The 12,999-nt window shown below is 42.7% G+C and overlaps 1 protein-coding gene across 1 annotated transcript in view; it reads right to left on the bottom strand.

Moving 5' to 3' along the window:
* Positions 1 to 12,999, bottom strand: part of LOC126281901 (neuropeptides capa receptor-like) — a 1,128,817-nt gene that overhangs the window by 641,633 nt on the left and 474,185 nt on the right. Inside the window, exon 2 of the mRNA XM_049981224.1 lies at positions 1,444 to 2,541. Within this exon, the coding sequence (XP_049837181.1) occupies positions 1,444 to 1,741 (298 nt within the window). The 5' untranslated portion in view covers positions 1,742 to 2,541. The remainder of the gene's footprint in view (positions 1 to 1,443; positions 2,542 to 12,999) is intronic.

Genomic DNA, 12,999 nt, shown 5'->3' with positions numbered 1-12,999 from the left:
CTGTTGCCTCTGCAACGACTGAAATGGCTGCTGCCGCTCTTCAGGAACCACACGTTTGTCTGGCCTCTCAACAGATACCCCTCCGTTGTGGTTGTACCTACGGTACGGCTATCTGTGTCGTTGAGGCACGCAAGCCTCCGCACCAGCGGCGTGGTCGATGGTTCATGGTGGGCGGGGAAGGGGGGGGGGGGAATTAGTCCCATGCACAGGAAATGAGCGTAGGGGGAGCAGAAGCAGGGTCCCTGCCTCACCGCTCATGGCAAGATCCTAGCGGAGATGGTTCACTCTTGCCTTCCTCCAACTTGTCATGAATTGTGGAGTGGGCTCTGCGGATGGGAAGAGGGGGTTGTTTGATGGAAGAGACCAGTCAGCGAGGATTAGGGAAGGACAAGGAAGAAAGTCGGCGATGCCCTTTCGAACGAACCATCACGGCATTTGCCTGGAGCAGTTTAGGGAAATCACGGAAAACCTAATGCAAACACTGATGATCAGAAACCTCTCCTCCCGTTCCTGGCCAAGTACTGGCAGTAAAACTACCATCCTCCACCAGGATTCGATCTGTGTTACCTCCGAGTGGAGCTCCACGGCATGTGCATGTGTTAGGCAATGTCGGATACAAGTTAGCTAACCAACCTAAAAAATTGGAGCTTTGAAACACATTTTTCTCAACGTCAGTTATGCCAATCAACACAAAAAGACAGAAACCATGTAAGTAATCCAATAAATTGTTAACATGAACAGATGTGGTGTTTTATTAATAATGAAGTATTATAAACAGTAATTAAGTTGAATAAGCCTTTTATAGTTTAGTTCCTGTTTCTCCACTTCGAAGGGTGTTAATCTGACATTTTTGTTGACAACTAGCAGGATTATGTCGTCATTGTGACTGTTTCTGTTAATTAAGATGTTTCGTTTTCAGTTTCTATGCAATATTATAGGAATATTAATAAAATGTTTTCTCAATATTTTCCAGCTCTCTTTCACTACTCGTCGCATTTAATCGTACGAGGACGTAATTTAGACGGCTACACCGAAAAGACGCATTCCTACTCATACTAATAGCTCAAAATATTGTCTTTGCACCCATACTATTTAACTGTAGTTACCAATTTGTAGCTAAGACATTTACCGTAGAAATACTAAACAGATAACTGTCAATGTTTAAGATACAGTTGAGAACTTATGATTAAATTTAGTTCTTGGAGCACCACACATACTGAAATTCACCAAAGCACTTCGGCCTGTATCGAAACTGGCAAGTTCTGAATCTTGCTCCTGCTTGTGAAAATTTTTGCAGACGCCGATGTAATGGCTAATGAACCTTGTTTAAAGAAGAGGACGGGAGAGGAGAGAGGTAACATCGTTCACTGGCAAAGATCGTGGAGGACTTATGTAGTAGCATGTATGTCGTAGTAGGCTTTGATAGAATTGCAGTGTACTCACCTAGCAGGAGCAGTATGAGGTCGGAGATGGCGAGGCTGAACAGGTAGTAGTTTGTTGTGGTGCGCATGCTGGGCGAGCGTACGATGACGGCGCACACGGCCACGTTGCCGAGCACGCCCGTCACGAAGATGACGGAGTAGACGACGGTGATGGGCACGACCACCCACGGCGACAGGTGTTTGGGCCCGCGCGTCAGCTCCAGGTACTCGCGCACCGACAGAGTCTCGTTCAGCAGCGCCTCCGCCAGAGTCTCGTTCATGTCTGGAGGAGGCGTCGATATCGAAACCGTGATACCCATTGCGCTACGCTCTCAGAAACACTATATCTCTTACTACGTTTAACAACAGCGCACCTGTCTCACTCAACACTGTTCCAAACAGTAAACACAAGCTTCAGTCTTCGATCCGATGTAGTCCAAAAGGAAAGATACTCTCTGCTGCTTCTATCCGATATATTCGGACACCCGGTCGAAAGAGATGAAGGACATCTTCATTAAGAATTGGCATAAGTACATACCCGCGGTTACTAACGGCGAGCAAAGAAAATTGAGCACATAATAATAGGAAAGGTTTATGTGCTCTGCAGGTGATACTCAGATGTTGCCACGTCCTAGTGCTAACACTTGAGTGTAAAATCACTTTACCCTTCGTACTACAGCGTGCTTGCCTTGTATTCATATGAGAACTACAGATCGTCAAGCGTATTGTCACTCACATATCTCGGTGACTTGGTATGGCAGTGGACACAAACACTACCGTCTTCTGATGTTATGGAGCATGGCGAAATCCCCACTGCCAGTAGCAAAGAGCCTGTTTCGGACCGACAGGCGGTGTAACGTCGCTCGGCGAGCGGCGGGCGCCGTGTGCTGGATGCCCCGCCGGCGTGGCTCGGCTGCAGCTGGTATCGCGGCTCCGGGCTCTACAGCAGCTGACAGCGACTGAGCGCTAAGGCCCGCACCATAAATTTGCGAGGCCACTTATCAGCGTCTACTGCATTGTCTGTGAGTTGTTTTCATCGCGCTCGTCGGCTTCATTAGACGCCGCTAGTGTCTCACGTCGTCTGCGACCGAGAGGCATCATGTAGAAGGTTCACTCCCCCCTGTAAACAGAAATGGGAGAAGCGTTACAAGAGAAGCATTATTTTACACTCGTGGTTGTGTTTAGAAAAAAAAAATGGAAATTTGTGGTACAGTCTTATGAGACAAAACTGCTGAGGTCATCGTCCCTAAGCTTACGCACTACTTAATCTAACTTAAACTAACTTACGCTACACACCCATGCCCGAGGGAGGACTCGAACCTCCGACGGGAGGACCCGCGCGGACCGTGGCAACACGCCTCATACCCTGCCGCTAGCCCGAGCGGCACGATCGTGTTTACAGATGTGTGATGGGCTGACCAGTACGAGGCATGTTGAGATAGTAAGTGCAATGCGATCGTAACAGGCTGTGGGCTTGTACCTTTTCTTTTTCTTTTTTTAAGGAATGGCAAACTGAGTGGTATAAGTGGGTGAGAGCAGCCATCGCAGGAACATTGTAGTACGTAAGCTTAATGTATGGCTTATAGTTACATGAAAGATCGGTAAGAATTCCCGCCAAGTGGCAACCACATACTGTAAACCACTTCCTACTTGAGGAAGGGACAACAAATACCTAAATTGTTTCGCGAATCATAACGCTTTACGGCGAAGGTGCTACTAACAGATGTAAGGTGCGGTATCGGGAGTTTAATGGGCGCGGAACAAATGCTTATGGTGAAGAGGGATTGGGGTTGGGGTGGAAGCCCTTCCATTCTGACTGATGAACTGGTGCAAAAAGTTGAAGAACAGCTGTTCGTGTAGAACTCCGATTGACAATAGATCCTATTTCTACTACGTTTCCACAACTCTCCAGAATTCTAGTATGCGAGACAGTCACAGAAACACAGGGATACCGGAAAATGTGCGAGAGATGGGTCCCAAAACAGCTGATAGAGCAGCACAAGAAAATTCTTGATAGTAACAGCCTCGAGGCTCTTTAACGACATCTATTGGAATTTGAGCGTTTTCTCAGTTTCATTGTGACTGGAGATGAAACATGAGTGGCTCATTGCACACCTCAGAGATAACGACTGTTTTCACAGTGGCGTCACACCAATTCTCCATCTACCAAAAAAATCATGGTCTCAGTGTTTTGAAACCAAACCGGCATCATTTTGCTCTAATTTCTGCCTCAGGAGGTGACCATCAGTGCACAGCGACAATGTGAGAAAAAAAAATTAGCATTCAAAACAAACGCTGGGGAATAATGACGAGAGAGGTGTGTCTGCTGCACGAAAATGCTCGTCCTCAGTCATCCTTAGCCAATAAGGAGATCGGGAGTCATTTAGCTGGGCTATTCTGATTCACTCCCCGTATTTACCTGACTTGGCGCCGTCACATTATCATCTTTTCATGTCCGTCAAGGCAGACACTAGTGGAATTAAATATTTAATTTACAAGCAGGGTCAGAAAGGGATTCTGTAGTTGGGGAAGGAGCTGGTAGAAGAGTTCTTAAACGAGGGCATAAAGAAGCTGGTGTCATGGCTCACCAGATCCCTTGAACGGGATGGATATTATGGGGAACAAGAGTCAGTAAGAGTATCAACAATACCCAGCTATTTTCATTAAAAACACTTTTTCTAAGAAAATGCAAGCCTCTAGTACACATTCTTTCAGAAAGTGTTTCATAGTTAAGCAATCATACAACTACTATGCAGTGATTAAGAGGAGCTGTACCACCCAAAATGACTAATTTGGCATTTTTACTTTTGTGCAGATTATGAAAATAGATCCCCGTTTATGCTTAATTTGGTGTTCGTTTTATAGGAATATTAAAATATTTATTGTTTTAAATAGTTATTTCAAAATAATGATCAACTGCCATTTCTGAGAATTTCGTTTTGCATGATTGGTGGAGAATAAACCCTGTTGTCACTTGTTCAATACAAAACTTGAGCGCATTAATCATACACAGAGGAGGATGTGCACCAGACTGTTGGAAGCAACACGGGTAATATAGATGAAATGATGATAACTGTTTGGGCAATTTGTTTCCACAAGTTGTCCACAAATGCTGAACCAATCACAACCTATGTCCCATTGAGTGGTCTAAACACCAGAAGGCAAAAGAGGAACTTCAATTGTGGGCTCTCCCACACAAAATTGATACCAAATGCTGCTGTGCTTCCCATGAAACTTCTGTTTCAGAATCTTGTCCATCCAGAGCTGTCTGGAAAGCAAAACACACATATTGCTCACGAATTTTTTCACAATAGCATATGATCAAGGATACCAAAAATGTTTCTATTGGAAGGCCAGTGTTGGAACTTGATATTTCAGACAATTCTCTTACTTTTGATGACGACTATTCTGGGAGATTATGGATTTTGAAGTATCTTGGAATTCATAAAGGTTAAAACAATGCTAGGAGTATAATGATCTTCGACCAACTGTGAAACACGAAGGCAGGGATTGCAGCCAACAGTATGTCCAAAAAATGTAGATTCCAGGAGAAGGGAAAGGGTGGGGAATATGAAGAAGGAGATGAGGACTACCAGCCAGGGTAATTCTAACAAATTTTGTTTGCGTTAATTGGCTGCGTATTGATTCTTTTTCTTTGAAACGCTAATTTCTCAAAATTAATTTTTTTCAGTACAGATCCTCATTTTTTCTCAGAAACTTTTAAATCTACAGCTACAAGTTATTTACCGAATAACATTACTAGTAGTGATTTACCACGACAAGGAGGCTCTTACTCATTGGTCTGAAGATGACCACAGTAGTGGTCGAAACCGGTCACCGTAATAAATAAATAGTGACAGAGACTATTTTTGATAGTAAATATTTGTAACACATTGATCACTGTTCACTCACACAATGTATTCAAATGTAATTGATATTAATATTGTGGTGTCACCACCAGACACCACACTTGCTAGGTGGTAGCCTTTGAATCGGCTGCGGTCCGTTAGTATACGTCGGACCCGCGTGTCGCCACTATCAGTGATTGCAGACCAAGAGCCACCACACGCAGGTCTAGAGAGACTTCCTAGCACTCGCCCCAGTTGTGCAGCCGGCTTTGCTAGCGATGGTTCGCTGACTTCAACGCTCTCATTTGCCGAGACGATAGTTAGCATAGCCATCAGCTACGTTATTTGTTACGACCTAGCAAGGCGCCATGATCAGTTTCTATTGATACCATCAAGAGCGACGTTCGTCATTAATGGATTGAAGTTAAATATTCCACCAGCTACGTCCTTTTTTCTCAATTCTAATTCCCTTGTCATGTTCCAGACCTCACGCAAGCCTGCGTGAGCTAAAACGCGTGCATTTCGGCCTCCTTCAGGACCAAGGTGTTGGCTTTCCTGCAAACCACAACAAATATACTCAACAATTCTGAAAAAACTAGCATTTATATAGCCAATTTAACATTTTCAAGATAGAATGGTACGACTCCTCTTAACTGCGCTCTTGCACACGACCTTAATTGTCTTGGTTTCCACAAAGAACCGTAATAAGGGAGATAATGAAGCAAATACACTTGCGAATAATGAACTATTGAGGAGGTCACAAATGATTAAACACTTGAACACTTGCGACTTTCCATGAAGGTGTAAGTCAACACAAAAATCATCCTACCACACCACAGCTGCAGAGGAATAATTAACTACGCTTCTGCGACAAAAAGTGAACTTTTCAAAGTAGTCATCCATTAAATGAAGTATCGTTCTTGACAACGTGACTATTGGCTTCTGTCTCGGGTTCTTCCGCCGACGTTCGTCTGACGATTTTACTGACCTTTCTTCACTATGAGCGGCTGGCATTGTCAAAGTCCAGCTCGCAGCCGCAGACTACATGTACCTGGCGCGCCATCGTCCGAGGGCTTGTCCGTGGTCATTTCCGGTGCAGTTCTCCTCTTGCTACCTGCGACGGTCGTTCGCTGCAGCACAGGAAGCCAGGATGCGTTTACTTAAGGCTTCCTTCTTTCTTGTTGGAACTGTTCCCGTGTTTTTGTATTACTATACACTGAAAGCCCTTATAAGGGGAAATATTTGTCTGATTTGATCAAGAAGAAACAGGAGTCAATTTAGAAGAGATAGGGGACCCGGTATTAGAATCAGAATTTAAAAGAGCTTTGGAGGATCAAAGACGGCAGAAGGGATAGATAACATTCCATCACAATTTCTAAAATCGTTGGGGTAAATAGTTACAAAACGACTATTCAATTTGGTGTGTAGAAGGTATGAGTCTGGCGACATACGATATGACTTTCGGAAAAATATCATCCACAGAATTCCGAAAACGGCAAGAGCTGACAAGTGAAATAATTATCGCACAATCAGCTTAACAGCTCATGGGTCCAAGTTGGTGACTAGAATAATATAGAGAAGACTGGAAAAGAAAATTGAGAATGCGCTAGATGACGATCAGTTTGGCTTTAGGAAAGGTAAAGGCGCGAGAGAGGCAGTTCTGACGTTGCGGTTAATAATGGAAGCAAGGCTAAAGAAAAATCAAGACACGTTGACAGGATTTGTCGACCTGGAAGAAGCGTTCGGCAATGTAAAAAGGCGCCAGGTGTTCGAAATTCTAAGAAAAATATGTGTAAGCTATAGGGAGAGACAAATCATGCACAATATGTACAACAGCTAAGAGGGAATAATAAGAGTGGATGACGAAGAACTAAGTGCTCGTATTAAAAAGGCTGTAAGACAGAGATGTAATCTTTTGCCCCAACTGCTCAATCTATACATCGTGGAAGCAATGATGGAAATAGAAGAAAGGTTCAGGAGTGGATTTAAGATTCAAGGTGAAAGGATATCAATGATATGATTTGCTGAAGAAATTGCTATCCTGAGTGAAAGTGAAGATGAATTACATGATCTGCTGAACGGAATGGACAGTCTAATGAGTAAACAGTATGGCCTGAGAGTAAGTCGTAGAAAGTCGAAGGCAATGAGAAGTAGTAGAAATGTGAACAGCGAGAAACTTAATATTAGGATCGATGGTCACGAAGTAGATGAAGTTTAGGTATTCTGCTACCTAGGCAGCAATAATGAGTGACTGACGGAGCAAGAAAGCCATAAAAAGCATACTAGCTATGGCAAAAAGGGCATTCCTGGCCAAGAGAAGTCTACTAATATCAAATATCGGCATTAATTTCTGGACGCTATTTCTGAGTATGTACGTCAGAGTACAGCATTGTATGGTAGTGAAACATGGACTGTGGAAAAACCGGAGCACAAGAGACTCGAGGCATTTTAGATGTGGTGCTAAAAACGAATGTTGAAAATTAGATGGAATGATAAGATAAGGAATGAGGAGGTTCTTTGCAGAATTAGAGAGGGAAGGAATATGTGGAAAACCCTGAAACGGAGAAGGGGCAGGATAATAGGACATCTGTTATGACATGAGAAAACGACTTCCAAGATGCCAGAAGGAGTTGTAGAGAACCAAAGCTGTAGAGGAGGACAGAGAGTGGAATACATCCAGCAAGTAATAGAGGACGTAGGTTGCAAGTACTACTCTGAGATAAAGAGGATGGCACAGGAGAGGAATTCGTGGTGGGCCGCATCAAACCAGTCAGAAGACTGATGACCCAAAAATCGCCTCTCTGAACAAGCGGGTGTGATAGTGCTGTTCTACAGCCAGAATGTCCTTGTGGGCGAATTTTACTATCTGGTCCGTCTCACATAGTGCGTGCTCTGCCACAGCCGATTTCTGCACATGTCCCAACCTGCAATGTAACTTATGTTCTTTGATCCTGATGTTGTTGGAACGTCCAGTCACTTCGACATAAACTTTTCCGCACGTGCATTGTAAGCGGTACATTAAATACATTCTAAGTGGGTCTCTTTTCTCCATTGCTGATCGAAAATACTCCTTGATCTTCTTTGTTGGTTTGAAAAGCACCTTCACTCCGTGTTTGCGCAATATATGGCCGATTCTGTCCGTCACTCTGGGAATGTATAACAGAAAGGCCGTACCGGACTTTTTTTGTTTTGACTTGTCGCTTCGCCGAGTGTTTGGCTCTGTTAAACTTCTGATGTAACTTGAGGAGTATCCATTGCTCCTCAGAACACTTTCCAGTTGTTGCATTTCTCGTCTGAGGTGCTGCTGCTGAGCTATCCGTCCTGCTCGCGTTACGGGTGTACCAATCATATCTCTCTTCTGGCTCGGGTGTTGGTTTGATAAATTGTGCATGTATCAGTGCGTGCCTGTCGATTTTTGACACACTCTTTGGCCCAGGTTTTTCGCCGTACCTTGTGACCAGCACATCGGGAAGTGGTAGTTTCTTTGTCCTTTACTATTTCCATGGCAAATTTTATGTTGGCATGGAGGCTGTTCAAGTGTCTTAGGAGTTCACCGAGCTTTGCTTCACCATGGCTCTACACAACGAAAGTAATATCAACGTATGTGTACCACACCTTAGGTTTACAGTTCGATATGTCCAGTGACTATGCTTCGAAATGTTCCATGGAGAAGTTGGACACCACTGGAATAAGAGGACTACCCATGGCAACGCCTTCCAGCTCTTTGTAGAAATTGCCATTCCACATGAAACAGCTCGTGGTGAGACACGCATGAAAAAGCTTTGTGATGTCTTGATTGAAAATGGAACCGATGTGCTCCGGAGAGTCGCCGAATGGCACTTTCGTAAGTAAACAAACAACTTCAAAGCTTACCTGGTCGTCGTTTGGCGAAAGTTTTAGTTTCTTCAGCTTCTTAATGAAGCGTCCCAAGTCCTTTATGTATGTGACAGTCTCCCCCCCACCCCCCCCCCCCCCCCCCACCCCCTTCGGCGGCTGGAGCATATAGGCCGCGTGTTTTGCCAGTTGATACGTCGGTGAGCCAGAAGCGCTAACAATCGGTCTTAGTGGAACGTTGTTCTTATAGATCTTAGGTAATTCATACAGCCGAGGTGGTAGGGCTTCTGTGTTGCGCAGGTTTCTCTGTATGTCCGTATGTCCGCCGGCAGAGAAGACGCCTTGACTAACCGATTCGTATTTTCGTATGATACGCTGCGTCGCTATGTCGTCGGATCTAATAGGTCCTGCATCTTTTGCTCATAATCTACGGTCTTCATTTAGACGGCCACATTTCCCTTATCGTCAGGCAGTATCAATATACTGTTGTTGGCGTTGAGATTCTTAATAGTTTTTAGCTCTTCTTTCTTCACACTGTAAGCTCGTGATTTTCTCGGTGCCACATCCTGGCTATTTGAGTGTGTATTTCCTCTATTCTTTCACAAGGAACGGTCCGTATGGCCGCTTCGGTATCATAAATGATATACTCCATAGCTACAGTTCTCGGGATGATAGCGAAATTCCTCCTTTTTCCCTTATTATACGTGAGTAGCATGAGATATATTCTCATACGGCTCACTGTGGCCTCACATCAGTGTTCTGAAAATAGTACAGAAATTTCAGTTACGTTAGGCATATCAGCTTTAGTGTTTAAAAGTGTTAAAAATTTTAGGGATCTGAAGACTGGAGGGTAAAAGTCACAAAATTTAACCATTAATTGTAGCGAAGAAATCTTATCCAATTAAGATCCTCTGACTAGCAAATGCAGATGACTTCGGAATAAAAATAGTTATCATATGAGAATACAGCAAACAGGATTGGTCTCAGACGCTGAAGAAATTAAATTTCCAACATGAAAAATAGGCGGAATTGCATATAAATAGACAAATAAGGTAGAAACATATGTAAATCTGGCAACCCAGAATGGATTATAAATATCTCCAGCAGATTTAAAATTAATGAAACGGGAAGAGCTTACGACTTTTCCAAAATAATTCAAGAACAGTATCTCTAAGAACACGAAACCAAAACACCACAATCTAGTAGAAATACCGAAATGATTGTATGAGTGCCACTAATTAAAATTGGATTACAAGCTGGATACACGATGTACTTGAAATACCAATGATTACAAAAATGAAGTATGCAATATAAAAGAAGCAATAAGAGTAGGTACAAAATATAGATAAAATATCGAAACAAAATAAAGCTTTTTCCCTTATATGTACAACAAATTAGTGAGCAAAGTTCAATGATAAACAAGGTACTTTAATTATGGAGAAAGACTAAAAAAAGGGAAAAAAGGTTATGGTTCACCGTAGCCGGTACCTCAGCAATAAGGACAAATGGGAAGAAATAACATGAAGCAATCTGAAGTGAAAGATACACTTCTAAAGTACTTCATGAAGACAAGAAAGGAATGGGCGACAGAGAGAAGAAGTTCTGATAAAAATGATACAATATGTCAAATACAGAAACGGATATTGTTATTAGATAATATATATTCAGTACAATGACGGAAAGATGTTGTTTTACAGGGCGTATATTTTATGAGGACACATGATGTGTTACCTATGTAGTAACAAGAAGAAACAAAGAAAAACTAGAAAAAATAATGTAATACACATAAGCAATAAACTATTCCCAAAAACATTAAATTTTACTATGTAACTATTTGTATTTTATTTGTAACAACTCAAAAGACACAGACAGTGCATTAGGGAATATAGTTTTGAAACTAGTTACACGATAGTAGCTAGCATCAGTTGTAGTCTAGAATTCTTGTACTGTAAACAGTAATTTTGAAACCACACTAATTCGATTCTGCTACACTCACGCACCGCGACGTGGTGTCGAATACGGTTACGCTTTTGTAGAGAGCTGAATCATGTTGCTGTAACTAACTGCCAGATTAAAAGTCTGCTGTGTTGCACATCACTTAAGGAAATGTAATTCCTCCGATCAGGAAGTTACAACAAAAGGCGTGTTATATCGATTCTTGGATCTTCCTACTGAGTATCGGTCGAGGAGGCGAAGAAGTTCCAGAAAGAAACGATATATCTCGACGAGGATTCGTTTTGAAAGAACAGTACTCTTACAGAGGTGCTCCTCAACCTCTTGTGAGAGACGATGTAAGTGGAGTGCCGTACATCATGATGCAGTTTGTTGTTACATTTATGGAGCGTTATTTCTACGAAGTGGACGAAAATATTACTTCCTCCCTTATATATCTTACGAAGTAACGTCGCCGGAAAACTAGAGATATTACCGGCTTACCGACGGTTGCTTCTCCGACACAATATGGCACTGGAAAAATAGGAAATAATGGTAGCTACCAGAAATAACCTCGTCCAGAAACCTTAAGGTTGCAGAACACGTATGACTATGAAGTTATCACAACATTTGTCATGGAGGAAAAGGTACACAGCAAGTTTCAAATCTGTGTCGCGAAAATTATGCCACCAGTTGAGGATACAAAACTTTTATCTGCAACTTGTGATCAGCGGACGGAAAGGAATATTTTCGAATCTGAACGAGAAATGTGTCCGAGGCACGTGTCAGAAAGCGTCTTATAGCTAATCACACACAATGGACAGCATTGGTTATGCTACTTTTACAACTATTCCAAAAGCACTTTGTTGTATCCGCGGTAGTGTTAGTCACTGTATAGTTTTAACAAGGGGCTGTTGAAGAGGTGCCATCACTCTCACCTTGCTGAGATGCATCTAATGTATGTTAAGTGGAATATGCCTCTGTAATACCAAACGAATATTCTGACACAGAAAAAGGTCTCGGAACGGGAGCACATAGCTATTGTTCAAGATTCCCGTCCAAGAATTACTAGCGCAGTAGCACTGATGAGGCTGTACGGCGTTGTGTAAGAGTAGACTCATCAATAATTGTATTTGACCCCTGCCACCTTTAGAATTTGAAAGAGAGTACTCCAGTCAACATTGTCAAAAGCATTCTCTAAGTCCACAAATGCTAGAAATGTAGCTTTGCCTTTCCTTAATCTACCTTCTAAGATAAGTCTTAGGCTCAGTATAGCTCACGACTTCCAACATTCCTGCGGAATCCAAACTTATCTTCGCCGAAGTCGGCTTCTACCAGTTTTTACCATTCGTCTGTAAGGAATTCACGTTAGTATTTTGCAGCTGTGACTTATTAAGCTGATAGTTCGGTAATTTTCACATCTGTCAACACCTGCTTTCTTCGGGATTGGAATTATTGTATTCCTCTTGAAGTGTGAGGGTATTTCGCCTGTCTCATACATCTTGCTCACCAGATGGTAGAGTTTTGTCAGGACTGGCTCTCCCAAGGCCGTCTGTAGTTCCAATGGACTGTTGTCTACTCCCGGGTCGTTGTTTCGATTCAGGTCTTTCAGTGCTCTGTCAAACTCTTCCCGCAGCATCGTATCTCCCATTTCATCTTCATCTACATCCTCTTCCATTTCCAATATATTGTCCTCAAGTACGTCGCCCTTGTATAGACCCTCTTATACTCCTTCCACCTCTCTGGTTTCCCTTCTTTGCTTAGAATTGGGTTTCCCTCTGAGCTCTTGATATTCATACAAGTGGTTTTCTTGCCTCCAAAAGTCTCTTTAATTTTCCTGTAGGCTGTATCTATCTCTTTTACCCCTAGTGAGATAAGCCTGTACAGGCTTATATTTGTCCTCTAGCCATCCCTGCTTAGCCATTTTGCACTTCCATTTGATCCCATTTTTGAGACGTTTACAT

This window comes from Schistocerca gregaria, chromosome 7 (genome assembly GCF_023897955.1).
Source record: "Schistocerca gregaria isolate iqSchGreg1 chromosome 7, iqSchGreg1.2, whole genome shotgun sequence".
Taxonomy (NCBI): domain Eukaryota; kingdom Metazoa; phylum Arthropoda; class Insecta; order Orthoptera; family Acrididae; genus Schistocerca; species Schistocerca gregaria.
The sequence above is the reverse complement of the archived record's forward strand: the minus strand, read 5'-3'. Positions and strand labels throughout refer to the sequence as shown.